General features: G+C 50.9%; 1 protein-coding gene across 1 annotated transcript; it reads right to left on the bottom strand.

Moving 5' to 3' along the window:
* Window positions 1-313: 313 nt before the first annotated feature.
* Plekhd1 (pleckstrin homology and coiled-coil domain containing D1) lies at window positions 314-27,709 on the bottom strand. The gene is made up of 13 exons (XM_005343277.3): window positions 27,347-27,709; window positions 17,214-17,307; window positions 16,731-16,820; window positions 16,458-16,534; window positions 15,631-15,722; window positions 14,661-14,713; window positions 5,884-5,978; window positions 4,449-4,542; window positions 2,915-3,093; window positions 2,329-2,461; window positions 1,488-1,632; window positions 939-1,088; window positions 314-709 (listed from the first exon to the last, which is right to left on the bottom strand). Exons 1-13 carry the CDS (start codon window positions 27,493-27,495, stop codon window positions 543-545), a joined length of 1,518 nt encoding a protein of 505 aa, XP_005343334.1. The 5' UTR covers window positions 27,496-27,709; the 3' UTR covers window positions 314-542.
* Window positions 27,710-27,765: the final 56 nt, after the last annotated feature.

The following is a 27,765-nucleotide window of genomic DNA, read 5'->3' as shown; positions in this document are numbered from 1 at the left end:
AGGGGTAAAGAGAGTTTGGGGGTGTCCCGTGACCAGGGGCAGAGCAGCAGGGTCACAGATGGGTATGGAGGGTACCAGGGAAGTCTCTCAGTCCTCAGCCAGTGCGCAGGCCCTGCGTGTCCTTGCGGAATAAACATTTTCTTTTCATTTTCTTTTTCTGACCAATGGATACTACACATGGTCAGGCCTCCTCATGATAGCCAGGTAGCACCCAGTTGGACCCTCCTACCCAGTGGAGACCCAAGGTCAGAGCTTCAGCCTGGAGAGATGGCTCAGTTGTTAAGAGCACACTTGTGACTCTTCCAGAGGACCCAGATTCAATTCCCAGCACCCAAATAGTGGCTCGCGACCATCCATAACTTCAGCTCCAGGGGCTCAACACTTCCTTCTGATCTCCAAGGTCAGGATTTGGTGAGGCAGAGGGACATATCACCTCCTTTGAGAATGAGTGTACCCCTTCCTGGTGGTGCCCTGGCAGAGAGGAGCCAAGAGGAGTCAGGTCCCCCCCCCTCCCCTACCAAGGAGGTGGAGGAGGATTCCCATCATTTCCCTCCCCGAGGGAGCGCAGAGGCCCCAGGCTGGGTGGCCATGATGTGGTAGATGGATTCCCGGAAGCGCTGGTCTCGGCTTAGCCGCTTGGCCACCTCCTTTAGCTCTTCTATGTTGTTGGCTTCTAGCTGGGAGGCCATGAAGGACTGAGATGGCTTCACTGGGGAGACAAAGACCCATTGCCCCGTGAATGGCACTTCCCCCATGCTGAGCCCTTCCTCCCTCATCCCAGCCCTACGTGCTACTGAGCATCTCTTGGTGCCTCCTGCCAAAGGCTGGTAGAGCCAGGCTCAAGAACATATTATCCAGCCTGTCTACTTGGTCTCAAACCTGTTGTCTTCCTGCCTTGCCGCCGCTACCTGACCCCACACAGGCGTATGAGTGCTCACTGTCATTCCAGGAAGTACTGGACCGGCGGCGGTGGAAACGGCAGCTCTTGATGCGGCGAGTGGCTGCCTTATGGATGTACACGGAGTTCTTCATGATGACCGGCATCTTGGCCTCCAGCTCGGCATTCCGGATGCATTCCTCAAAGAACCCTGTGGTGGCAGGAAGGAGCCATTGAGTGTTTCTTTTTCTGGGCCTGTCCTCCCCCACCTAAGTGCTCACTGGGTCAGGTGGGAGGTACGTTGATCCTTTACAGAACACAGTTCCTCCACACTCACCACACAGTCTGTAGCTAGCACAGAGAAGATCTGCTGGGAACAGAGCTTTTGAAAAGAGGACAAAACTCCAGGTTTTCCTCCCATTACCCCAGGCCCAACTGCCACAAAGCGGCAGTGCCCAAGGGGCTCCTACAGGACGGTGTCTGGTGTCCATAATAAAGAACTACAGGAAGGATCACCTCACCCACGCAGGGCCTGTTCCAGGTTCTAAAGGGTTTGGGATTAAGGGGCTGAGGTCCGGGATTGGGGCTGGGCCCTGGAGGGAGGCCTTACTTTTCAGGTGGCTCACGTCAGCCCGCATCCTCTCTTCCTTCTCCTTGTTCCGAACCTTGGAATTAAGCCCTTGTTCCAGGCTTCTCAAGGCTGCCTCTGCCTCTCGAAGTCTTCTCTCCAGCTCCATGCGCACCTTCACTTCAGCCTAGATGGTGGGACAAGCGAAAGGGAAGCTGAGTCCAGGAAGCAGTCGCCACCTCCCCCAAAGCCTTCCGTGACGGCTTGTTTTCTTTGCTAATTCGACCCGATTTAGGGTCACCTAAGAGACCCACTGTGTGAGGGCATCTCTAGAAAGGTTTAACCAACCGAGGATGCACCCTGGGTGTGGGTGGCACTGTCCCATGTGTTGGGGTGCCAGACTGAATAAAAAGGAAGGGGGAGAAGGTGTAGATTCGTCTCTCTGCTTCCTGACTGCAGACACAATGTCACCAGCTGCCTTACTCCCACCATCATGCCTTCCCTATCATGACAGACTGCATCCCCTAAACCACGAGCCATCCTTCCGTTAGCTGCTTTTGATAGAAACGTCATCACAGCAATGAGAAAAATGGTTAGTATCCCTTTCCCTATCATCCTGGGCTCAACGGTCTTGGGTGGGTGTTTCCATGTCTTGGTTCCACACCTTACCCAGGACCCAGATGGCTGGGCACAGCCCTGTTGCTAACACTTGACTATCAATGATAGAGAGATTGCTGCCTCCTGTGATGAGCCCGCCCCTGAATCTGGCCAGCTGGCCATTCTGGGAGAGGAGTTTAGGGTAGCTGTGAAGAACAGGGACGGGCAGGCGTCCCCAGCCGTGTGGAAAAAGGCCCAGAGCACAAGGCCCATGCGGGCTGCACACCTTGAGCTCCCGCTCAGCCTGCTGCTTCTCTGCAGTCAGCTCCTGAAGTGAGTTCTGCAGGGCTTGAGATTGGCTTGAGTAGAACTCCCGCTCCTCCTCCAGGGCCCTTGAGCGTTCTTCATTTTCCTTCATCCTGTGGGCAGGAGGGGAGCTCACCCAGGGGTCGCTTACAAAGGGGGTTGCCCCTGCCAGAGGCATGGCTAGAGAAGGGCTGCGTCCTCTCTGGGTCCAGTCAGATAGGGGATGAGGGAGGTGATGTGGAGAGACGGGAGCCCTAGACTTAGAGGTACAGAGATTGCTACTTCCCTGACCTCGGGACATCCTCCAACCCCAGCGAGGCTCAGTTTCTTCATGGGTTGGGTGGACAGAAGCTAAGGGAACCTGCTGGCCAGCCACAGGCACCGCTCTGAGGACTTGATGATGCTCTGAATGATTTGTCAAGTCAACTTTGGGAAAGCCAGGTCATGGGCAAAAAGGAAGTGACCCGTCTTGTCAATGACAGCTGGAATTCAAATCCAGTTGTATAATTTGAGGGTAATGACAGCTCCCAAGCTGCTGGAGGACCCAGTGGTCTTGGGTGCCTCACCGCTTCTCTGCTAGAAGCTTCTCTGCCAAAAGCTCCTGCATCCGCTCTTCAATCTGCCTGAGGTTGCTATGGAGGCCATCGCTGGCAAGTGGCTGCTCACTCTGATTGGTCGATGGCTGTGGCTGGTTCTTATCTTCCTCCAGCATCTCTAGGGTTTTCTTCTTCTCTAGGGAGAGTTGCTGGTGCAAAGGCAGGGAAGGGTGAGAAGGAGCATGGGTTAACCCTCCAGCATGACTGTCCTGGTCTCCTCGCAATTCTGGGGAGTGATCAACTACTCCCTTGGTCCTCCATGCTGGGCACCTTACAGGCCTCATTCCAAGATCTCCTTCCTTACAACATGGCCAGGTTACTCCTCCATCAAGACAGACAGACAAGGAGGAACCCAATGTGACTTCCAATAGAGAGAGGGTACCTATCAGGGCCAGGTCCCAAGGCCTCAGGGCTACATGACCCTCTGAGGTCCTTGTTCCTCAGAGATAAGGGAGATATTACTGGGCTCATGTGAAGATGCCCGAAAAGACCAGCACAAGAGTTCTCTGCACTATCAGCCAGGATCGTAACACGACAAGGAAACTCTGGGGTTGGAAATACCCACGGTAATCACTCCCCATGCCAGGGAAAGCTAAACAAACCAAGGCTCCGGTCACTCCAGGGAGACTAAAACTCTCGCAGCCTTCACGGCACTTCATGGATTCAACTAAGATGTATGGTCCCAAGCTCCCTTTGGGAAGTGGCTAAGACACGGCCAAGTGTAGTCCACAGTTTTGAAAATACAACCCAGCGTGTTAATCCTATAGTGGATGTGCAAATGCACAGGAACACAGAGCAAACACCTGCCCAGAAGAATCAAGGAAGCTTGACTACAGAGATGTTTTAGCTGAGTCTGAAGACAAACATTTCTCCAAAGAAGAGACGAAAAGATATTGTGTAGAAGCAATGGTAGGGTGGAGGTGTGTATGGGGTGTCAAAAACCTTGTTTTCCTTAGGGACATGCTCTCAGTAGTTGGAGCAGGGGCAAGGGATGAAGGGGTAGCAGGGAAGGACGGGGGGGGGGTGTTGTACTTGCATGCTATGCTAAGAAGCTAGTCATTGACACGTGCTGCTTGCCCCTGCCCCTCCGCCCCTGCCCCTCCCTGTCTCGTCTCTTGTAGCAGATGAAGGTGACCTGGAAGTCAATTTCCCTAAGGCTCAGTTTCACCCAGGAGTGGCTAAGTGAAGGAACCACAGAAGGACGTGGTGAGTGAGGCTATTGCCCACTCTGATCAATCCGGTCTCTGGTATAACACCAGCACTAAGAGAGCAGGTTTCCCGAGGCCACGGTCGTCACAAGGGCAAGCTGGAACATTTGTTCTGGGTCTGGGAGGACCAGTCCTGTGCCAGACAGAGCTCCCAACCATCCACAGACAGGGTCCTTAAGATAGACTCCTCTTCACGCTCATTCTCCTGTGGGTACCTTCCCTGGGAGATATATGGGAAATCCAGTATTATATAGCCCCACCCACCAGCTCACCTCCTGGGCAAGCAGCCCCCTCACCTCCAGTGTGTGCTGTAAGGATTCCGTGAGGTGCCTCAGCTCCTTCTTCTCCTGTTCTACACCCTTGAGGCATCTTGCGGTGAGTTCGAGCTCCCTGTGAGGATGGAGAGCTGGAATGGCAACGAGCACCCTTCCCAGCCTCTGCACTCAGACACGCTTCTGTCGTACCTGATGCGGCTCAGCAGGGCCCATGAACAGCCAGCACTCTGCAACGCTGGGCACTAAAAACAGCTGCAGAGTCAGGGCTGCAAGGACGGCTCAGCCAAATGAGGTGGGTTCGCTAACCAGGTACAGTAAGGTCCTGAAGCCGGGGACTTAGCTTCCAATTCAATGTCTAACAAGTACTTAGGGAGATTCTCTTATTTGTATGCTAATTAGAAAAAAAGAGTCTCTATTCTTTCCCCCCATATATAACTAAATGACTCCCTTTAATAAGGTGCTTCTGGGCTGTCACTGATAATCCGTGGTGGAGATGGGGATGGAGATGGGAGGGGTGGTGATGATGATGATGATGATGGTGATGGCATTGCTATGATACCGAGCACCATCCATCACAGAAGTAGTTTCCAAATTCTGGACAGACTACATCTGAATCGCCTGGCTGGGGATATACACATGTCCTACATTCACGAGATTATAATGCAATTAATGCCTATAATAGGCAACTAGATGGGTAAATAATACATCAGACTAAAGATCCCAATGAGTCATTAACTAAAGTGCGGAAGGACTGCAGGAGAGATGGAGAACGTTGCGGGTATTTTGGGGGCAGCACTTCTAGGCCAGGCCAGTTTGCTGCCAATAACTTGGGTAAATGGATCTGGCAAAGGTATGAGGGGCTTGGTCCATGGGGGAGGCTGGCCTGCACTCACCCACGACTCACACTCTTGTTCATACCTTTGCAAGAGTGATGGGAAATGACCTGCTAGGGACGGAGAGATGGCTCAGCTGTTAAAGGCCAGGCTCCCAACCAAAAGAGCGGTGGTGGCGCACGCCTTTAATCCCAGCACTCGGGAGGCAGAGGCAGGTGGATCTCTGTGAGTTCGAGGCCAGCCTTGTCTACAAGAGCTAGTGCCAGGACAGGCTCCAAAGCTACAGAGAAACCCTGTCTTGGGAAAAAAAATTATAAGAAATGACCTACTGAGGGGGGTGGTTATTTTCTGGGCATACTCGAGATCTGGAGCATTGGAAAGACCAGGTCATAAGTGGTTTCCTGGCAAAGCCCTCTCCAGGTCTGACTGCACATGGCTGCCAGGGCATCCCCTTGTTGCCTCCTCCCCACCAGCATTGCCTGGGCAATTCCATTCCCTCCTATCCCTCCCAGGGCCAGGACAATTCCATCCCTTCCTATCCCTCCCAGGGTCTGGGCATTCCCCGTTGCCCCGCCCCCCAGGCATGCCCCGCCCCCGCTGCCCGCCCCCAGGCCCTCGGTTACCTCTTGATCTGCTCTTGCTCGACTCGCAGCTCTTGCACCACCTCCTCGAATTGCTGTTTCTCAGCCTCCAGCACCTGGTTCAGGCGCTCAAGCTCCTAAAGAGAAGAGGAAAGTCAGAGGAGGCACAGGGCTCCTAGGCTCAGGACGATCCCTCTTTTCGCTAGCCCAGGGGACACCCCAGGGTTTGGGGCATAAGGACAAGCTTGTAAGTTCCGAGGAGCCCAGGCTCCATTCAGCGCACGCGGTCTCAACTAACCCCAAAATATGATGAAGCTGGCCGTGAAAACGGTTAGCAAGAGGAAAGACAGATTTAGAAATGATCCCAACAAGGGTCTTCCGACAGATGTGACTGTAATTCTGGATGTTGTTCCACTGGGCAACTCTAGGGATTAGCATCCCAAAGTGAAACTGTCTTCTCATTTTCCAGTTCCAAATTACTCTCTGGTCACCTGGGGGCTTTGTTCTCAAGCAGAATGGCATCCTTGCTAGGGAGGGGCACTGCCTATGGAGGGCGATGTTGCCATTGGCTTTGAAGAGATTCAGATGGGGAAGAAAATATATAGAGGGCAGTATCTGATTTTAATCCCCACACCTAGGTTTCTTATCCGCGTAAGTTACTTCTTTTTCATCTAATCTTTCCTGGTACCTGGCTACAAACTGCCTCAGTTTGCTAATGTGGTCACCACCTGGGCAGCTCCCTGGCGTTCTGGTGCCCCTAGGCACATGCCCGGCTACAGTACACTGGATATAGGTAGCTGGGCTCGTGGGAGTAGCTGAGGCCGATGGAATGTGAGCAGGAGGGCAGATGGCTTTTTTTTTTTTTTTTTTGGTTTTTCGAGACAGAGTTTCTCTGTGGCTTTGGAGCCTGTCCTGGAACTAGCTCTGTAGACCAGGCTGGTCTCGAACTCACAGAGATCCGCCTGCCTCTGCCTCCCGAGTGCTGGGATTAAAGGCGTGCGCCACCATTGCCCGGCAGATAGCTTTTGAAAAGATGATGCATGGTAGGCTATGGTTCCTTTCCCCTGGCATAGGTAGGGGTCCCCTTAGCCTGGATCCCCAGGGATGAGGACAGATGAAACAGAGCTCCAACCAGTCCAAGTAGCTGTGTGAGAAAATACATTTGCGCTGTTAAAAGCCATGGACATACGGGGGCTTTTAGTTACTGCAGAAGCTATGACCTAGCCTATAGCTATATTTGACATATCTTATCTAGATAAGATACAAATGAAATTTGTATTCTTGCAATATACCCCCTCCCACAACTGAAGAAAACTTCAGACCTTAAAAAAAAACAACATACATATGAAGCCGGGCGGTGGTGGCACACACCTTTAATTCCAGCTCTTGAGAGGCAGAGGCAGATGGATCTCTGTGAGTTCGAGGCCAGCCTGGTCTACAAGAGCTAGTTCCAGGGTGGCCTCCAAAGCTACAGAGAAAACCTGTCTGGAACCCCCCCTCCCCAGTCAGAAACTGTGTCAGTTTTGAACAACCTACAAAAAGCCCCTACCCTCTGTCACCTCTGCCCCTCCCTCAAAGCCACAGATACAAAAACATTGGCAAATAATGGGAGGTTTTGTGGAAATCTTCACAGGGAACCAATAGCAGGGCTCACCTCATTCAGGCAACAAAACTCTGCTCCTCTCCCTGCCTCTCGAGTCTCCTCTGTGCTTGCTCAAACTTTCCCTCCCTTCAACAGCTGCCTCGCTCCTGACCTTTACCACACTTTCTTCCAGGGTCTCTCTAAGTCTCGGAGACCTGTGGAACCCAGCCCACAAAATAAGGGCTAGCACACGGTCCTGAGCCAAACAGAAGACCCGTGGGGCCAAGGGCAGCAGCCAGCATCTGGTCAGTCCAGGTTGCTACAGCGCACTTGGAGAAGCAGGCAACCCGTGTTGCCCACCAGGTCCATTTCAGCCCACATCTGCCTCCCTCCCAGCTTCCCTCACCAAATCCAGCTTCTCCTTGGACCATCAAATACGACTAATTTCTTTTCCCTTCAGGTATTTAGAAAGAAACAGTGTGTTCCCAAGTCTCCTGTCCTCCAAGCTAAACACATCTTGTTTGCCATGCTTCACAGACCATGATTTCTCGTCCTCAATAAAACTAATTACATCCGTGAAAAGAATGCAGCTGCAGGGGCCCCTGCTCAGGAAGCCTTGATACAGGGAGGATTCTTCGCAAGGAATTTACAGGCCCAGTGCAATTCCAGGAAATAGCCCGGTGAGATTCTTTTCTATTCATCCAATGCCACATCTATTTACCAAGCGCACACTATGTTCCAAGCTCCTGCTGGGCTCCGCATGGAGGATCTGAAGATGTTCTTATGGAGCCCGTGGCCGAGCGTAGCTACTGAGAAACCCTGCCCAGGATTTTAGAGCAAATGTAGGAATCCAGTAGTGCTGAAATAATCAGACATCTCAGAGAGTACTACAAAACAAGATACATGTCCTGCAGGACAGAGACACAGTTCCAGGCCAAGCTCTCCGGGATGGAAGTAGAACAGAAAACTCCACGGAGGTGAGAATCTGATGATTCTTGAGCTGAGAGACAAAGATGGGCAGATAAATGGGTTGGAGATTTAGCTCAGTGGCTTGTCTAGTAAATACTGGGTGAAAGAACATTCCAGATGGAAGGAATACATACAAAAAATACGTATAAAGTACATCCAAAGCCCCCGTGGAAACACGTTGCCTGGAAGAACTAAGCCAGGCCCAGATGAGACATGAGGGCAAATACGATGGGAGAGAGGCTGGAGTCAGAGAAGCAGGGAAGCTGGCAAAGGAGACGCTGGAGGTCATCTCTGACTTGGATGAGGGTCTTACTGGGTTTTGGGTGTTTTTTGTTTGTTTGTTTTCCTTGAACAAGAAGCAAAGAACATTTTGTTGTTTGGTCATTTTGTTTGGATATATAGTGAGACAGACTATCCCAGACTGGCTTTGAATAAGTTCCCCAGCCCAGTCCAGCCTTAAATTCACAATCCTCTAGCCTCTGCCTACTGAGTGCTGGGATTGCAGCTGTGCACCGTTGCAGCAGCTGCAGTGAATGTTCTGAGAACAGAGGATGGTGACGCGCTTTCTTTTCCCTTTAAACACTGAGTTGGCTACCTTGTAGAGGAAGAGACAGAGACGTAGAAACAGTTTAAGGGCACCAGGTGGGAGGTGGCGGCACCAGTGCCTGCTAGTGGTGGCTCTTAGAAGTAGGGTGGGAAAGAGAGGAAGGAGGGAGGACAGGATGAATGAAGCTTGACCCAAGTTCCTGGCTTGAATAAACCATGGGTGGTACATACCCTGAGATGGGTATGTGAGAGGAAACCCAGTCATTTCTAGGAAAGGTAAAGGCAAGACATCTTGATCTCAGACAAGGTGTGCTCTCAGCATCTTTGGAAGTCTGGCTGGGATGTGAAGTCAGCTGTTGGGAAGCAGAGGATGGACGGCAACAGAAGGAAGGGACTGGGGATATATATCATCCTGGGAGTCATTTGCATACAAATAGCAAAATGTAGTGAGGGACTGTAGTCTAGACAGCCTTAAGATCCAGAGCAGAGAGAGGAGGGGAAGTTCAAGTACTGTGCAAGGCAGCACGGTCTGCAGAGTTGCTGTGATGGTCGCACAAGTTCATTCACACAAACTGCTTGTAATTTAGTAAGTGCTTATCACGTGCCCCCCAGGCCAGGCTTTCAATCTTAGCACTCAGAAGGCAGAGGCACATAGATCCCTGTGAGTCAGAGGCCATTCTGGTCTGTGTAGTAAGTTTCAGGCCGGTCAAGACAACACAGAGAGACCCTGTCTCAAAATGAGGTATAATACACAGTTTGAAGAGACTATTAGAGTCAGATGGGAAGACTGTTAAAATTATCAGACCAGGGGGGCTGGAGAGATGGCTCAGTGGTTAAGAGCACTGACTGCTCTTCCAGAGGTCCTGAGTTCAATTCCCAGCAACCACATGATGGCTCACAACCATCCATAATGAGATCTGGTGCCCTCTTCTGACCTGCAGGCATACATGTAGACAGAACACTGTATACTTAATTAATTAATTAATTAATAAACTTAAAAAATTATCAGACCAGGAATTAAAATCAAAAAAACAAACCCAACTGTAGGCTATATACTAAAGACTTTAATAGAAAAAAATAGACATGTAATTAATAGATGATTAATATATGTAGGGAGATGGATTTTTACACACATACATGCACACACAGAAACGTGCATGCGCGCGCGCGCGCGCACACACACACACACACACACACACACACACACACACCAAATCCAAAATTCAAAACACAAGACAATTGGATAATCACCAAGTATGATGGTGTGTTCTTGTAATCCCAGAACTCAGGAGGAGGATGCAGGATCAGGAGTTCAGGGCTGGCATAAACTACATATCACTCTGCCTCACAAAGCAAGCAAGAAAAGAAAACTCAAAGCAAAATAATAAAGCCACACCAGGAAACAATAAAGAATGCCTTTGCTGAGAGAAACTTCTAACTACACCAGAGAACTGCTTTTCATGCCTTCCCACGTGTGTACAGGCAGGACACAGGGTACACCATCAACTGGCAGCTGCCTATAGAAGAGGCCTCAGAATAAAACAGTCCTTTTGACAACTTGATTTTTCATTTTCTAGTCTCCAGAACTCTGTGAAATATATTGCTCTTGTTGAAGCCACTTGGCCTGATTTTTTCATGGTAGATTAAACTGAATAAAATCAATAAATCACACTATTCAATGATGGCAATATTCCATCAGGATCAATGAACCACACCATTCAACAAGGGCAATATTCCACATTATTCCCAAGATCGCAGAGAATATTCGCCAATAGAGTCTGGACTCTGCAGGAGGAGAACAGCTTAACAAATTTAAAAAACTAGAAATCACATAATGTTTGATTTTAAGCAATAATGAGATTATACTAGAAACTAAGAACAAAACAATAGCAAGAAAATCCACAGTGATTGGTGATTAAACAATATTTTCCTGAGTAACATGAGCTGAAGAAGTGATTTCAAGAGAACTCCCCCCAAATTAAATATTGAGAACTAAGTCTTAAAAAAAAAAGTAACATTCCTTGTTACTTATTCAAGTGAACTGACAGTGTCTGCCCACACAAAAACTATCTCTGAGCGTTCATAGCAGCTTCACTCAACCCAGCGGTCCGCCTGTGGGAAAAGAGATAAACCAAGGTATACACCCAGGTAACAAATTTATTCAGCTCTGAGAAGAAACCGGTGTTCAAGCCATGCAAAGGCATGGTGGCTGCTTAAATGTACCTCACTGAGTGAAAGACGGTGAACTGAAAAGTCACGTGTGGCATACGACTCCAACTCCATGCGCTCTGGAAAGAGCGAAACTTGGAGACAGGAAGAAGATCAGTGGTTTCTGGGTTAGGGGTGGGAGAGATGAACACACGGAACACAGGATTCTTACGGCAGTGAAACTATTATTTGTGATATCCCAGTGGGGAACTAGTGGCGTTTTACACCTGTCAACAACTATAGAATGTGCTATACTGAGTAAAGCCCACTTGGTAGTGGTGTCACACGCCTTTAATCCCAGAGCGTGGGACGCAGAGGCAGGCAGATCTCTGTGAGTCTGAGGTCAGCCTGGTCTTGAAGAGCTAGTTCCAGGACAGCCAGGGCTACACAGAGAAACCCTGTCTTGAAAGAACAGAGAGAGAGATAGAAAGAGAGAGAAGGAGAGAAGCCTGATGGCCCTAGCAGATATGCCTGGCAGCTCCCCATGAATTCTGGGCTAAAAAACACTTAGGCTAAGAGCCCAAGGGTCTCTCTTGGAAAATGCCATGGCTACAGGTACATGATCACACCATCACATGGAATATTTCCCTGAATTCTAGTCTGTTTAGCTTCTCGGTAACCCAGAACACAAAGAAGCGATTGCTTTTATTAAGCATTGGAGATGAAGAACACAACGTCCAGAAGAATCAGATGACAATCACACCAGAAGTGTTGAAGCTGAAACTCTACCGGTCTCCTGGCTGTAGATTCTGAGGTTCCCTATGGTTCAGACTATCTCCCAGAAACCTCATACTTATCAGAAGAACCATCTTGCCTCTGGAATTGAGAATTCTTGCTATGTAGCCCCAAACCCCTTTGCCAATTTTGGATCTAGGAGGAGAAGGTATTGGGGACAAGTAGACCTACCCTGTGGGTGAGCTACCTAAGGAAGAAAAACATTTAGGCACAGGGACTCAGTGTGACCAGACCAGGAGCAGAATGTGGGCTCTGTTTCTGGCCTAGAGCACATCACTGACAGGGAGCTTGACCCTCCTGTGGTTCTCTTCCTGCTGCCCGCTCCAAGCGTCCCCCACCATACCAACATCTGGGCTTGCACCTTACTCGCATTCTGTAGCTGCCAGCGTCCCACTTCAGTGTGGCATTAGGGAGGCCTGTGTGCCCTGGGTCTCTGCTGCCCTAATTTCCAAGCTAAGACCTAAATAGTGTGTCTAAATTTTCCTTGGGCCAATTTCTGCCCCAGATTCCACCTCTGTTGGCTAAGTCTCCTCGCGCCATTGGGGGCGGTGTCTCCCACTCCATCCCATGCTGGGTCTCCCAGGTCACCTGTCCTTAAAGTTTCTGACAGTATACCAAAGTCTCCCTTTAAATGCACAGGATGCTATGGAGAAAAAGACCAAACTCTAACGGAATCTAGATGAGAGTGTGTAAACCTTAGGGTTCAAATTCACTATGGTGAGACCAACTCAGGGTCCCACTCCCTCATTTGCTCTTCCTGGGCACTGGGCACACGTGGTGCACTGACATGCATGCAGGGAAAACACCCACACACATAAAATACTTTTGGGGTTTTTTCTTTTCTTTTTTTTCCTTTTTTTATTTTTTCTTTTCTTTTTCCTTTTTTTTGTGTTTTGTTTTGTTTTTGAGACGAGTTTTCTCTGTGAAACAGTCCTGGCTGTCCTGGAATTCCCTTTGTAGACCAGGCTGACCTAAAACTCACAGAGATCCACCTGTCTCTGCCTCCCAAGTGCTGGGATTAAAGGTGTGCGCCACCACCACCCAGCTATAAAACACTTTTTTTTTTTTTTTTTTCGAGACAGGGTTTCTCTGTGGCTTTGGAGCCTGTCCTGGAACTAGCTCTGTAGACCAGGCTGGCCTCGAACTCACAGAGATCCGCCTGCCTCTGCCTCCCGAGTGCTGGGATTAAAGGCGTGCGCCACCACCGCCCGGCCATAAAACACTTTTTAAAGACATTTAATCCCATTTTCTACTCCACATCTCCAAATTAAAACCTTAAACTTTTTCTTTTATTTGTAATCAACACAAAGACTCTAAAGTCTATTTGGAAGGCTAAATGGGCACAGGAGGTGAAATTTTGGGAGAAAAATGGAAGTGGAGTCCTAGTGGCTTGAAATAAAGCTGTAATGTAAAGCTGCCAGAATCAAGTTGGCTTAGTCTTGTTTTTTCCATGGTTGCCATGCTCTCCTCTCACACTGGATGCTGTGACAGGACCTGAGGGTTTGGGGTCTAAAGGAGACTGTGTTTCTGACTTCAGGGTGTGTTTGAGAGACCCATGAGGGCGGGTGGGGAAGGAGCTGAACTCCTGAGCTGAGCCACAGTCAGGCACTGAGCTACAGCTGATGGCCTCAGCCCTGTGGCTGACCTGGAAGAGGACAGTAAAAAGGGACAAGGCTGGAGGCAGGGGGCTGGGTCAGTCTCTGCCGTGAAGGCTCCTGTGAGCACCACTCTGCCAGGACAGGCCTCACCCATGCAGGAGTGGCCCATAACTGATAATAACATGAGCATCCCACGAGCTGAGAAAAACAGCTGCTCACTGAGCACACACTGCACGCACAGTGTGCCAAATGCTTTCAGTGTAACATCGTGCTTCATCTTTACAACATCCCTAAAAGGATGGATTTCATTATTTTCCTAGGGTTTTTGGATGAGAATATTGACATTCAGAGAGGTTAAGTAACTTGTCAGGGACCATCAAGTTAGAAGGACTAAGGCTACATACAACCCCAGGAAGCTGACTCCAGGGCTCCTGGCTTACTTACCACATGCCCTGCCCTTCAGGTGTGGGGACGGAACAAATGGTCAAATGATTGAGACAAGAGTCCCCTTGGCCTTCAGGCTGCTTTAAATCTGCGCTGAGCCTCCACAGGGCTTGTACTGCTGGTGCCAACAGGATGAAGGGATCTCTGATGTTCTCAGACCCCATCACTCTTATGTACCAGAAGCCCCCACCCCAAAACCGAGGCCATTACATCATCCTATGGATATCAGTAAAGCTGCCTATGAAGTATTCAGACGGCTTTGTCTCTAAGACCTGCTCACTCATTCGTTTCCCAAAGGCTCACGGGAGAAATATTGCTTCCCACCAAGATGCTGGAGCAAGATGAAGACACTGTCCTCTGGTGGTCTCGCTGCTCCATTCTATCTGAGGTCCCTCAGGCAAGTCTCTGGATGCCTAGTGGCCCCCACCACCAGTACCATCTCCTAATGCAGTGGTTCTCAACCTTCCTAATTCTGAGACCCTTTAACACAGCTCTTCACATTGTGGGGCCCCTCAACCATAACATTATTTTTGTTGCTATTTCATAACTGTAATTTTGTTAATGTTATGAATCACAATGTAAATATCCATGTTTTTGGATTGTCTTCAGTGACCCCTGTGAAAGAGTCATTTAATGTCCCCGCCCAAGGGGTTGTGGCCCACTGGATGAGAAATACTGCCCTAATGGCAGCCATGAGGGGGAGCTGAGTCTTCCTGCGCAGTCACACTGGTGCTTACCTCCCTCTGCTCCCTCTGAAGGCACAGTTCTTCTGTCTCCTCCATCAGCTTGTCTGCCAAGGCAAACACACACTCACTGAAAACAGCAGGGGTCCTGAAGGCAGGGGCCTTAGGTGGCCTCTGTCACCTGAGCCATCTCCCAGGGAAGGGGTCTGCCCTCCTAGTCAGAGGTGGGGTCCTGCTCTGCTGAGCGGAAGCTGTCCCACTGGCCCGAGCTGCCTTTCGGGTCATCTTCCCTGTTCTGTGCACCCATAGATCCACAGAGGACTTGACCGCGGTGGCTCGAGAGGGTTTTCAAAGCCTGTGGTCTCTGCGGTTTCCTACTGCTGGCACTAATGCCCTGTTAGTCAGAGAGGGCACATTCCGGGTAAGGGGGGGGTACTTAGAGCAGGCAGTGAGGAGCCGGGGCCCTGGATGTCTCAGCCAGCTCCCAGGAAGAGAATCAACCCACGCTCATCATCTCCCCATGTCATTGAGGGTGTCATTGAGCAGACAGAGCATGGGGGCTGGATCCCTGCAGCTAGGTTTAAAGTGACTTTGGTTAGAGATGAAGAGGATAAGCACAGGACTTGAGACTCAGGCAGGATAATATTTTTTCCACTTTTAGGTCCTTCAACCGAAGGCCTGACACGTTCACACACCCAAGGATTTTCCCTTTAAACTGCACTCCACCCCATGTCTAACACGAGGGACCATTTTGGTCTCTTCTCTAAGGAGGAGGAAATTGAGGTTTATAGAGACTGGGTGACCTACAGAGCCACACAATAGAAAGGTAAGTGACGGGGCTGGGTCTAAAGCCGAGTGCCTGGTCACGAGTCTCTCCTGCCTCTAACTTCCTGGTCAAAAGGACATTTATCGCACCAAAATGCGCTCTAGGTGTCAAGCTCCCTGCCATGCCCCAGAGAGATCTCCTGTACCACTCTCTGTCTGTCACCCAGGTTCCCAATTCCAGCTCACCCCGGTAACCAACCTAAATATTCCTGCTTCTCCTTAGCCAGCTGTAGCCCCTGTGCCTCCAGGCTTTTGATCATAGCTTCTCCTAACTGGGCATTTTTCCAGGTCCTGGGGAGGGAAGACAGATGGGAGAGAGGAGAGGAGAGGAGAAATACAAACAGTTAAACCAGAAGGAAGGCCCGGGGAGAAGGCGATTGTACATTTTTCGTGTTAGCCTCTCTTCTGCCCTGCAGAATCCCTGCTCAGTCTGGCACCCAGAGCTCTGGGCACGCCACCAGCATTGATCAGTTACAGTAACTGGAGGCTGAGGTCGCAAAATGGGCCACAAGGACAGAGCCAAGAGCGCTCACAGAGGAGGGAAGGGACTGTTTCTCTCGCTGCCTTCTACGCCACTGCATGTCCACCGCCTGATTCAAAGCTGGGTACTCGGTGTTATTGTTTGGGTTAGAAGATGAACTGGCTTGAACGGGCACGGGCTGTGTTGGTCACGTGGGTTCTGTGATTTGTAAACACCATCTCTGGTCCTTGCTAGGGTTAATTACAGGTCTGGGCAGGCAAGGTGGACATACTGGGGTGTTGAGTATGAGAAGCAATGATTGATTGACGCCTGAGAATTGGAGGCTAGTGGTGTCCACATCTGCCACCTGACAGTGCGGACGCCTACCCGAACTCACCACCTAGGGCACCCGCATAGACGATCTACAGTTCTTCCCATACACCTTAGCCAGCTCCCACAGCCCTGTCTTAGGACCCAGCAAAGAGGCAGGTGGGTAGACCAGTCTCGCCCATCCGCTCTCATCCTGGCCCCTCAGAGACCCTGCTGGCAGACACTCAGACACTTACACCTTCCCAGACTCCTGCAGCATCTCGAGCCATTGCGTCTGCTCAAACTCAGACTCAGCAGCCAATAAGACATTCCCCTGCCGGGAAGAGGAGCCAGAGTGAGAGGTAGCAACTCCAAAGGAGAGGGAGGCAATCTCTTCTCTTCTCCCGCCCCCCAACAGGCCTGGGCCCTGACAGTCCTTTCATGTTGTACTATACAGGGTTATTTCCAAGGGATCAAGACAAAGCTCATTTGTCCTGTGGACCCTGGGCTAGGGGAAGGTCCCCACTCACATGGAAGTCCTGGTGTGAGATCTTCATGGCATAGGGCATGCTGGGCTCTTCTCTGGCCTCCACTAGGCAGCCGCCCAGTGGGATGACACCCTGAGGAAGAAGCAAAGCAGGCAGCTCCCACCCGACCCAGCTCACATCACTTAAGAGTCCCAGGAGGTCCTGGAGAAAGCCAAAGGCTTTGCTAAGCGCCGCAGAGGGGACCACATCCTAGGGTTATGATACCAAGGCTAGAACTGACTCCCAGAAGGAAGAGAGCTAGGGCTGGCACTGTGACTCAGGAAGTGTGTGTGTGTGTGTGTGTGTGTGTGTGTGTGTATGTGTGTGACGGGGGACCCAGTGCAGAAGCTAGAAGGCATGTCTTGAGTCCTGAGAGGATTTGTCCTCCACATTCTACCCAAATCACACAACAGATAGTTCCCTAGCATCCCCGAGTGTCCCCACTGGTCCCTCCCTCGCTGTGGCCCTGGAAAGGAGCCTCCTTACCTTAGGATGTATATTAAAGTATTTATTGGTTTCGAAGCTCTTTCTTTCACTCTCAGAGTAGTAAAGCAGAAAGCTTTCTTTGATGATGAAAAACCTAGTGGGGAGGCATGAGAAAATGGTGAGATCTTGTGGGCCAAGAACACCCTTGGGGGCCCTGGACTCACATGGGAGCCCACGGGGGACCCTAGCTCACACTGCACATGGCTCAGAGGGGCCTCAGATGACCTTCTGGATAGGCAGTGAAGGAGGGAGGCTCATGGCTGGCTTCCAGGGCTGTCCCTTCAGTTCAGTAGGAACCTGTTGTCTTTCTCCTCAGGTCCCTTTACCCTCTGAACTACCCAGTACTCCAGTCACGTGGGAGCGCCTGTCTAGGTGTGGATGGAGGATGAGACACATGGTTCGAGATGGGTGTTTTGGTGTAATCAAATGGAATCGGGTATCAACTGCTAAGGTTTGCAGCCCTGATACCCCAAGGTGATCCCTGCATTCTCTTTTGTTTCTGATTGTGCACGTCCTCTTTCTGAGACTCAAGTTTAACTTGGAATCAAAGTGGCCATGGTACTTTCTGGGTACCAGGGAAGCAAATCCTCCATATGCCAACAGGTACATTCTTTGACCTGTCTTGGGGACCCTTACAGAACTATCAGTGGAAGCTTCAGGAAACCAAGTGTGCTCCAGGGGGAGCCCCAATTAGGTCACAAAGCTCCCAGGGCTTAAAGATGCCAGAGTTCTCCTTCCTCCAGGGACGCTGCTCCGATGTGACCTGAAATGGATCTGGAGGGATCCTGAGTTGTGAGGCATGCACCTGTGCATGCATGTGTGTGTGTGTGCATGCATGTGTGTGTGCGTGCATGCGTGTGTGTGTGCATGCATATGTGTGTGTGTGCACATGTGTGTGTGCATTCCTGGGTGTATACACAGGGGAAAGTTCAGAGCAGAGACACAGTGGAACCTGCTAGGACAGACTCACAGTGGTCAACGGTGTGACTCTCTTAGCTGCTTAGCATTCAGTGACATGACACTGGTGACAATATAGGCCACAGCAGGAGTATTTGTACTATGAAAATCAAATGCTGCAGAATCACTCCAAGAGCCTGTCATTAAACTGTTTGTTCCCTTCTGATGAGGAGCTTGAGAAGATGCTGGTGGCATCAAGAAGTCAGAGGACCCCTTCAGGTTCCACCATCCCCATGATCTTTCCTGTGACCACAGCGACTTTGAGGCAGAGTGGAGGGGCAACCTGAATGGCTGCAGCAGCCCCTTTCCTGAGGGAACCTAAGCTCAACTTCATACTTTGTTGTGAGTTCATAATTTTTTTTTTTTTTTTGGTTTTTCGAGACAGGGTTTCTCTGTGGCTTTGGAGCCTGTCCTGGAACTAGCTCTGTAGACCAGGCTGGTCTCGAACTCACAGAGATCCGCCTGCCTCTGCCTCCCGAGTGCTGGGATTAAAGGCGTGCGCCACCATCGCCCGGCGTGAGTTCATAATTTTGTTCTCCCATTCCCTTTTGAGTTGGAGGTCTTGCTGTGTTGCTCAGGCTGGTCCTTAAATCATAGACTTGAGCAATCCCCCCATCTGCTGAGACTGCAGAGCAGTCTGACTTCAGCCCATTTTCTGTGTTGTGCCAACCATCCAGTAGCCACAGAATAAATGCAGTCCTGGCAGACACTGTGTTTGGGTTCTTGCACTTGGCACCGAGTACTCCCTGGCACACCTGAGTGCTTCTTTATCCAGAGGGGGTCACTGGGTTCCTGAAGGGTAGGACTATGCCATATCAGTCCCATGGGAAAACAGATGTCCTCCAATGGTTCCAAAAGAAAGTTACAGAGTGCGTAAGAGCTTAGACCTCCCATTTTCCAGCTTGGGGATGGGGAGTTTGGGTAAAGACACTCAGCTCCCTGACCCTCAGTCTCAATAGAAGAGAAGTGAGGACACCTGCATTCTGGGATGGAAGTGGGGACTGAATGAGACCGGAGTCATAACTAGCCCATGTGTGAAGGACCCAAGGTGGGATGGAGTGATGCATGGCCTGGCGAGGTCCCCTGCAGGAAATGCAGGCAAGCAGAATAGAGTTGCCTCCCTACTCCCACAATAGTGTGACACAAACCCCTTTCTATGTTGACTCCCTATCTGCAGAGGGATTCTGTGTCTGCACACAGGATTTTTAGGTGGTATCTATGGTTCAGCGAACTAATAATTAGGCAGGACCATGATCTAATGGAGCTGTGGCTTTATAAAAGAGGAACCTGGGCTGGAGGTGTAATGGTCATTTGCCTCGCGTTCACAAAGCAATCTCCAGTGCCACGTAAACTAGCATTGTAGTACACACTGCTAACCTCAAACACTCAGGAAGTAGAAACAAGAGAATAAGAAGCTCAAAGTCAGCCTCCGCTATGTAGTGAGTTCAAAACCAGCCTCAGCCACATGAGGCTCACTAGTGGCACATGCCCCTAATCCCAGCGTGTGAGTCGCTGAGATCCAAGGACTACACGTCTGAGGTCAGCCTGAACTGCACAGAGAGCCCCTAAGTCAAGAAGAACCAGAGAAGGTAATCTCCGAAGAGAAGGCAGATACCTCAGACACAGGGCCCACAGGTACCAAAGTCCGGTCTGAGCTGTACTTGGTTCTAAAAGGAACTAGAAGGCTGGAGCAGAGGAAGCAAGACTACCATCCCTATATCTAGACTACGGAGGGCCTGGGGCTACTGTGATAGCAATAATAGCAGCACTTACATTTACTAAGCCCTTACCGCCCCAACCTACCCGACTCCACAGTTACCCTCCCAGGCAGGTGCCCCGTGCTTCCTATGTGCAGACACGGAGCAGAGAGCTGGCATAAGGACCTGAAACTCCCTGGTAGAGATTGGCTTTCTCTCAGAGTAAAATGACCATGTATGTGTGTGGTGGTGGAGGTTCAGCAGGAGTGACATGACCTGACTTACACTGTAAAAGGCTAGCCCTGGCTACTGCAAGGGAAACAGATTGTCCTGGCATAAACAGGGGATCTGCCAAAAAGCTATGGCCACACATCACTGGATGCAAGTGGTATGTAGAATGGATCGAGGCATGTAGAGTTCCGGGATCTTCCTGATACACAGGGCGTCCCCAGAGGTTACCCCCCTCCTAAAGCAAGCACAGAAAGGCAGAGGAGAACATTCCAGGCAGCCTCTGCTCCACGGCGGCCATACTTCAGCAGGCCGAGAGTCAACATGGACTGCCACATGAGCCATACCCAGCACAGACCTAGAGGCCGAGGGCCAGCTCCTACCCACCATGGCTCATCTGACAAGACCCACAAGATCTTTGCCTGTCAAAGAGCCGTGGTGGTGGCCACTTTGGGTGATGTCTTTTGGCTTCCTCTCAGCAGCTGAGACCCTTGCAAGTCTAGAGAGGCGTTCCTCTTCTCATACCTTTCTTCAAAGTCGCCCTGTTCTAGACACCCTTGTTCAGGATGCAAAGCTGCGGCAGCCCATTTGGGGCCCTGCAGAGCTGGACAGCCAGTGTAAGGGCTGGTCACAGCTAATATGTCATTTCTACATATTAGCTTCTGTGAGGCTCAGAGAGCCTGCCTCTCGGAACAATGCTGGAGGTGAGGGCTTTCACGTCCAGTTCACAGGTGAGGAAAGAGGGCCTTAGATGTGAGGTAACACACAAAGCCCTATGACTGCAGACGAAGGATCGGAACCCAGGACCATCAGGCCCTGATGTGACGTAACACACCCAGGACGATCACGCCCTCCTCCCACCCCCTATATGGCTCGCAGAGCTGCTGTCCTGGCTCAGGACACACACCCAGGAGAGAGACATAGGAAACCAAACTGCAGTAGGCAAGGTGGAAGTCCATCAGATACCAGCAGTGGTGGGGCAAGGATCTAGTCTTCTAGGCCTCAGGCCCCATGAGGAGCTTGAAGATGATAATTAAAGGCTATTATTTCTCCTGCCTGGGAAGGAGGAAAATGAGCCTCATCACACAGAGGCTTAGCTCATAGCAAACACACGAGAAAAGTTCATTAGTACTCTAATTACTGCGATTCCTTATCCTTAAGCTCAGCGTCTGCGCAGCCACTCTGCCCCCTCTTCCCATTCGGGCTCACAGAGCAGCTACCGAAGAGAACATGGCTGCAGTCCAACTGGCTGGCTTCTTGCTTTCCAAACACATGTCACAGCCATGTCCTCCTCCTGTCTGAAGCCTCCCCACCTCCAGGGCAAACATCTGTCCTTGGAGAAGCTTTACTGTCAGCTTTTGCTTTTAGCTCTCCTGGTCCTGGTTACAGGAAGCCTGGAGTGTGTGCGCGGGAAAGGTTTCATGTCAGTCCTGGCTGCCTCCTCTCTATAGAGGGTTTATTACCACTACTATCATTATTATTTTATTATTGTGTCTCAGATGCTCAGGCTGGTCTCAGAATCACCGTATAACTGATGCTGACCTCGAACCTCTGATCTTTCTGCCTCCACTCCTGAGCACTGTGGTTATTTATCGGCGTGAGTCCCTATGCCTGGTTTATGGAGAGCTGAGAACGGAGCCCAGGGCTTCATGTGTGCTACACAAGCAATCTACCAAACGAGCCATGCCCTCAGCCCCTACCCTGCTATTTCCACCTCCAGAAGAATTTAGAAGTCAGCAAGGCACGCCCTTCGCTGCACATACTGTATTGACATTATCTTATTTAAGTGTCTCTACGTCATGTGTGGGATTTTCGTTTCCTAGTGCACTGGTGAGGAAACTGAACCACAGTGAGACCGAGACGCTGGTGAGCGGTAAACTCGGAGCTCTGTTGCCAAAGCTCAAGTTCTGGCTGCCTGTGCCCTGTGCTGCCAGGACGCCCCACCACCATGTCCTGCTGTTGGCTCCCTTGAGCCGATCACTGCGGAACGGCTGCAGTGCCCACTTGGCTCAGGCCAGAGACCTGTTATGGTGCCAGTTGCCCCACCTAAGCAGGTACCGTGCTGGGCCCTGACAGCTCAATGAATCTCTGCCCCGTAAGAGCTCAAGAGTTGAGTGCAGGAGAGAGCATGTGTAAAGAAAGAATTTTAAAACGGCTAATGTATATCAAGCTCCTTCTTGGCACCAGGCCCTGTTTGATCAACCACAGGTTGTGTAGTAATTCATTCGCCGCTTATTCAAGGTCGGTGACGGAACTGGAATACAGAGAAATTTAGGATATGCCCCAGATCACACAATGGGTGAACGGGGAAGCTAACAGTATTGAGCGCTAGACTATAGGGTGATACTGTCAGGCCATGAGAATACACAGCTGCGCAGAGTGCCAGATGCCGTGACCCTGCGGAGCACCGGAGTGCATTAGCGTGACGTTATAACATAGCAGGGTGCGTGGTAAAGTTACACGGCACCTGGAGAATACACGGAGATTACAAAGGACCAAGACACGGAGTAACAAGAGAGGTCGGTGTGAAAAGCAGAAGCATGGCCTCCCAGGGCATGAATGGCTTAGGGTTTGACCGAGGTCTGAGCGGAGGTCATAACAGATGAGGGTTTTGAAGAAGAAATGTCTTAAGAAGTTGGAGGAGCTAGGAGAGGAAGCGACGTTCTCTAGACGTAGAAGGGCATCTGTGGAGAACAGTGCGCTCAAGGTTATAAAATATGTCTGCTGTTATACGCAGATAAGCGCTAAAGGGGTGGCGGGGCAGGGGGGAGGAGAGAGGGTGGGTCTGTAAACAAGGGCTGAGAGCGGGCAGCCCCCACACCCTGCACAGATAGCAAACAAGTCCTGGGAGGTCAATTTGTGGTTTTAGAATTAAGAGAGGTGGCCCTGAGGAGGTCACATCTGGGCAAAGGGGTGAAGCAGTTATTAGAAGGTAAAAATCAACAGAACACACTGAATAGTCAGACAGGAGCAGGATGACCTAAGTCCCATGACACCACGGCCAGGATGTTAGTCTGACTGACAGGATGACACACAGGTGTCATCTAACATGATGGCTTTTCAGAGAGTGGCTTCCCTTCCCTCTACTCTGTGCTCTGAGTCTAAGGGCCCAGCCAGAGCTCAGTGTTAATGCTGGTCTCCTGAGAGAGCCAGTGGAGGCAGAGAAAAATCTTCAGAGCACACATGCCATGCATATCAGACGGACCAGCCTTGGCTGGAGAGATGGCTCAGTGGTTAGGGCTACCGGCTACTTTTCCAGAGGACCTGACCTGGGTTCAGTTTCCAACACCTACATGTCAGCTCACAACCATCTGGAGCTCCAGTTCCAGAAGATCCAATTCCCTCTGTGGCACAGCATACACAAGATGTACAGATACACATGCAGGCAGAACGCACACACACACACGATACAAGTAAGTAAAATCTTAAGAAGAAGAGGAAGAAGAAATCAAAGCAGCAGCAGCAGCAGCAGCCAGTCTGGTGTCCTGAGCTCCCTGAGCTTTGTTTTGGGGATGTAGACCGCATGAGAGAAACTTGAAGTTGCGGACATCACGTAGGACAGAAAGGAGGTATGATGGTGAGTACAGAGGAGGGAGGATCTCAGTAGCATGCATGAGTCTGGGTCAAGAAAGTGGCATTGCCTGTACATTGTATACATACATACAAGCAGGCATGAACAAACAGATGTAAAATTTAAAAAAAAATTGATAAAACCTAAAGTCAACACACAAAAACTGGAAGAAAGGTGTCAAATAAAATAGGCTTCAAAAAACAGAGCAAAGAGCCCGTCTGGAGGCGCTTGCCCTTCTGTGATGTCCCTCAGCTTCCACATTGCCACACTTTCCCTTAAGCGTAGTTTGCTCTGCTCCCAAGACCATGTGATTAGCGGTAGGAGGCAGTGGAGATGGTTGGGCTGCAGGTGGGGAGGCTGAGGAACCAGCCAAGTTCCACCTAGAGTACACAACACCCGACAGCAGGACATCTGAGTACAACACCTGCTGGGGATTATAAGATACAGGACTTAGACTTCTGTGGGAGTTTTCGTCTTGGAGCCAAGGTTATCTTGCTCCCAAGAGGGCAGCAGGAACCTACCCAAGGTCTGGTTTCCCAGCAAGGAGAGGGCGAGCCAAGTTCTGGAGGCACCATGGTGGTCTGTGGAGGCCGAAAACTGCAGGTCCATTTCCACCTTGTCTGCTGGTCAGAGAGTTTGGAGATTGACAAGCATAGTTGTATGTCCTAATGCAGGAGGTGACTGATTCTTTTGAAATTAAGATAGCTCAATACCATCCTGACAGGTGGTCAGAATATGTATGGTCAGGATATGTATGCAAATGAATTTCTGCTCCTTCTGTTGTAACTATGATGTCACCTAGGGAAGGGTGGTCTTCAGCGGCTATGACTTAGAGACCTTAGCTACCTAGAGGACAGAATGCTAATGATTTGATGCCTCAGAGTGATAAGGCCATTGACTGTGTGAGTTATCCTTTTGTATCATGTTAATAAAGTCTTTTGTTACCTTCTCCCCCAGTTTACATAGGGTAAAAAGCTGTGGAAAAATAAACACGGGTGAATTTCAGGATTTCAGTCACTGGAATGCCCTCCTGATTCTTTCTATGTTTTCTGTCTTATTATTTTTATGTGCCTTCATATTCTTTATTTATATCTCTTCAATTCTCACGCCCCTACTCTGGTTAGAAGTAATTTTTGTCAAGGCCTGTCCTCGACAGTGGTCTCAGAAGGGCATCCCATGAACCCCTTGCTGACCCTGACTGAAGCCAAGACCGTCCCCTCCTCCTGCTCAGAGCACCTAGGTCTCTGCATCTGCATTCTGCTACCCCCAGAGGAAGGAGGGGGCTGTGGTCATTTGTTCCCTAGACCCCTCTCAAACCCCTCCTTTCTCTGTTAATGAACTCTTCGATTCCCTTCTTTCTGTCCAGAGGAAAATAAACTAACGAGGAAGGCATCTTCCCACTGCTGTGTGGGCAAGGTAGGGATAGAAATGGGGGACACTGGACGCTCCCCCTAAGACAGAGCCTGAGGAGGAGAGGTTTTACAGAACTCAGCCAGCCACAGCCAGTCCTGTCCTGCCTAATGGTTGGTTATTTATGCAGCCCCGAGCCTTTCCAGGCTCTTCCCCTCAGCCCACTCGGGCATCGATCTCCCTAATGGCAAGTCTCTGCAGTGGTGGGTGTTGGCTGCCCTGTCCCGAGCCTTCCTGTGGCCACTAATTAGCTGAGGTCCAGAGACTGCACTTCACAGATGGGAAACTGGAGCCCGGAGGCCCTGCCAGGAAGCAGGAGAAGGCTGGCTGCGCTGGGCATGGGGCCTGATTCTAGACTCTGACTTTCTGATGGCTGTTGCTGACTCAAGGGGAAATCATGTGTGTTGGGGCGGAGGATGGGGAGGCATTCTCCCAGAGGTGGGAACACAAAGGTCTAGAGGTGGCAGGTAAGATGCTGTTTCCTGAGCCGCAGAGCAGGGAGAGTCTTTGCATGGTGACAGCTCCGGAGCAAGGAAGGTGAGGGGTTGGCAGTGTCTTTCAAAGGGTACAGAGTTTGGCTTGGCACTGGGACCTATTGTTTTGACTTAGACTGGTTTGTTTTGGGTGACTGTAGGCACAGCAGATGGAGTTTATCAGGGCCCCAACCCAAGTGCCCCAGCGTCTACAACCATGATTTTAGCTAAGAGGTTTTCTGACATTTATCAGCCCCAAATCAACTGTGTATGCAGTAGCCAGGTCCCCCATACTTGCAGGGGAAAAGAGAACCAGGAGACCCAGCTAAGGGATCCCAGGCACCTGCCACATCATGGAAGCCACCAGGTGAAAATGCCTGGCTGGAAAAGTCTTAAACAAGGACAAAAAGTCAGGCCCGATGGAGAGAGAAGACTGCCTGAGGTAGCTCAGGACATTCTGCACAATAGCTACCCCACGCCTCACCAATGCTCAAGCTCACAGGACTCACACAAGTTCTGAGGCAGAGACTGAATGCTCCTGGCCCTCGGTAGCTGCAGTTCCAACGGTGCAGCCCTGGGAATCTCTCATAACCTTCACCCTGCTCCAAGCCTTCACTTAAAGTGTCAGAGAGAAACTCAACTTGGGAGGGACTGGGGGGGGGGGGTTGGATCCCATTAAATCCCCAAGAGAAATCAGCCAGAAATAATAAAAGGGTATGAAATGTCTCCGCAAAACGTGAAAGCCCATCCACACCTCCATTTGTTCTGAGGTCTTACAGGAATAGTAAATTATTCATCAAAAATCGAACATCTGCACTAACCACCACCACTACCACAAGCACATGACCTGCGGTCCTGAAAACATCCCAGGCACTCAGACTCCTGGTGTGGGATGGAGAAAGGGCTGTGGTCCCAGGAACGGTCCTGCCCTCCAGGGAGGGGCTGGGACAATGTCTTGAGTTTTCTAGACACCAGCAATAAATCTCAGTTAGCTTGTGGATGAAAGCGATGAAGAAAAACGGTCCATTGCCCTTGCAGCCAGCTTTGGGAGGTTCCTGCACATCCAGGTCTGGTTCTCCATCTCCCAATACCTGTCAGGGCCGTTTGTACATAGAAAGTCGTGTTTATCTAGGGCCTTCATTTGGCGTTGCTGAGAACGGGGCCAAGGTTGCTCTGTGTCTCCACAATACCACTCCAAACATCAGGGGTGGACAGGACCAATCTACCTTCTCTCCCACTCCAACTTCAGGGCTGTGTGTGTGTGTGTGTGTGTGTGTGTGTGTGTGTGTATGTGTGTGTGTGAAGGCACAGTTGGAGGGGTTGTGGTTACAGGTTTGTGGTTCACTCTGCTGAGTGTTACAGAACGGCGAGTGATCTGCTGAACAGAGAGTGGCACCCGTCTCCCAGCCCGCTTTAAGCCTCAACAAAGGGATGGAATTGGCTGTGGAGGTCTCTGCAGAATCTCTGGTTGTTGACGGGAAGTCTCCTGCCAGTCTCGCCCAATTTAACCTCAGTCTCTCTAGACCACATGCAGCCTCACCACTTGGGACCCGGGACTCAGTTCATTCCTCAGGGAATTCCCGGCCACTATAGGCCCGTGATTTCATTCTAACTTCGGCGGCCAATTAAAGTCGCATCTTGGGGGACAGCACAGAGAGAAACTAGCTGGGCGGGCCAAGGTCACAGAGGAAGGCTGAGGCAGGGCGGTGACTAGGGGAGTGGGAGGGGTCCTGAGGCCCCGGGGCTCCCTCCCTAGGCGGGGAGGGGAAATCTCCGGGGACCGGGGCACTCACTTACCGCCGGGACCACTTGGCCGACGATCTCCCGAACGGCCGCTTCCACAGAACCCCGTAGAGCTGCACTTTGGTGCTGATGTCCAGCGCGTCCGCGTCGGCCTGCTCCAGGGACGGCGATGGCGACACAGAGTTAGACTTGGACGTGAACATCCTGTCCCGGAGGCGCTGCCCCGGCCGTGCCCACCCCTTTCCTGGGACTGGAAGGGACAGGGAGGACAGCGAGAAGCAGTGGGCGCGACGAGCAAAGGCAGTTCGGGACGCCGTCGGGGCTCGTCCCAGCGAGCGGAGCCGGACGCCGAGGGGCTCAGGAACGAAGCTCGGGAGCGCCGCCGGCTGGGAGGGAACTCCGCGGGGAGGGCAGCTCCGCCGCAGGCTCGCAGCATCCACTCTCCCCCACCCCCTCCCGCGCAGGCAGCCTCA

Source organism: Microtus ochrogaster, chromosome 1 (genome assembly GCF_000317375.1).
Source record: "Microtus ochrogaster isolate Prairie Vole_2 chromosome 1, MicOch1.0, whole genome shotgun sequence".
NCBI lineage: Eukaryota > Metazoa > Chordata > Mammalia > Rodentia > Cricetidae > Microtus > Microtus ochrogaster.
Note: the sequence above shows the minus strand (reverse complement) of the source record. Positions and strands in the feature narration are given on the sequence as shown.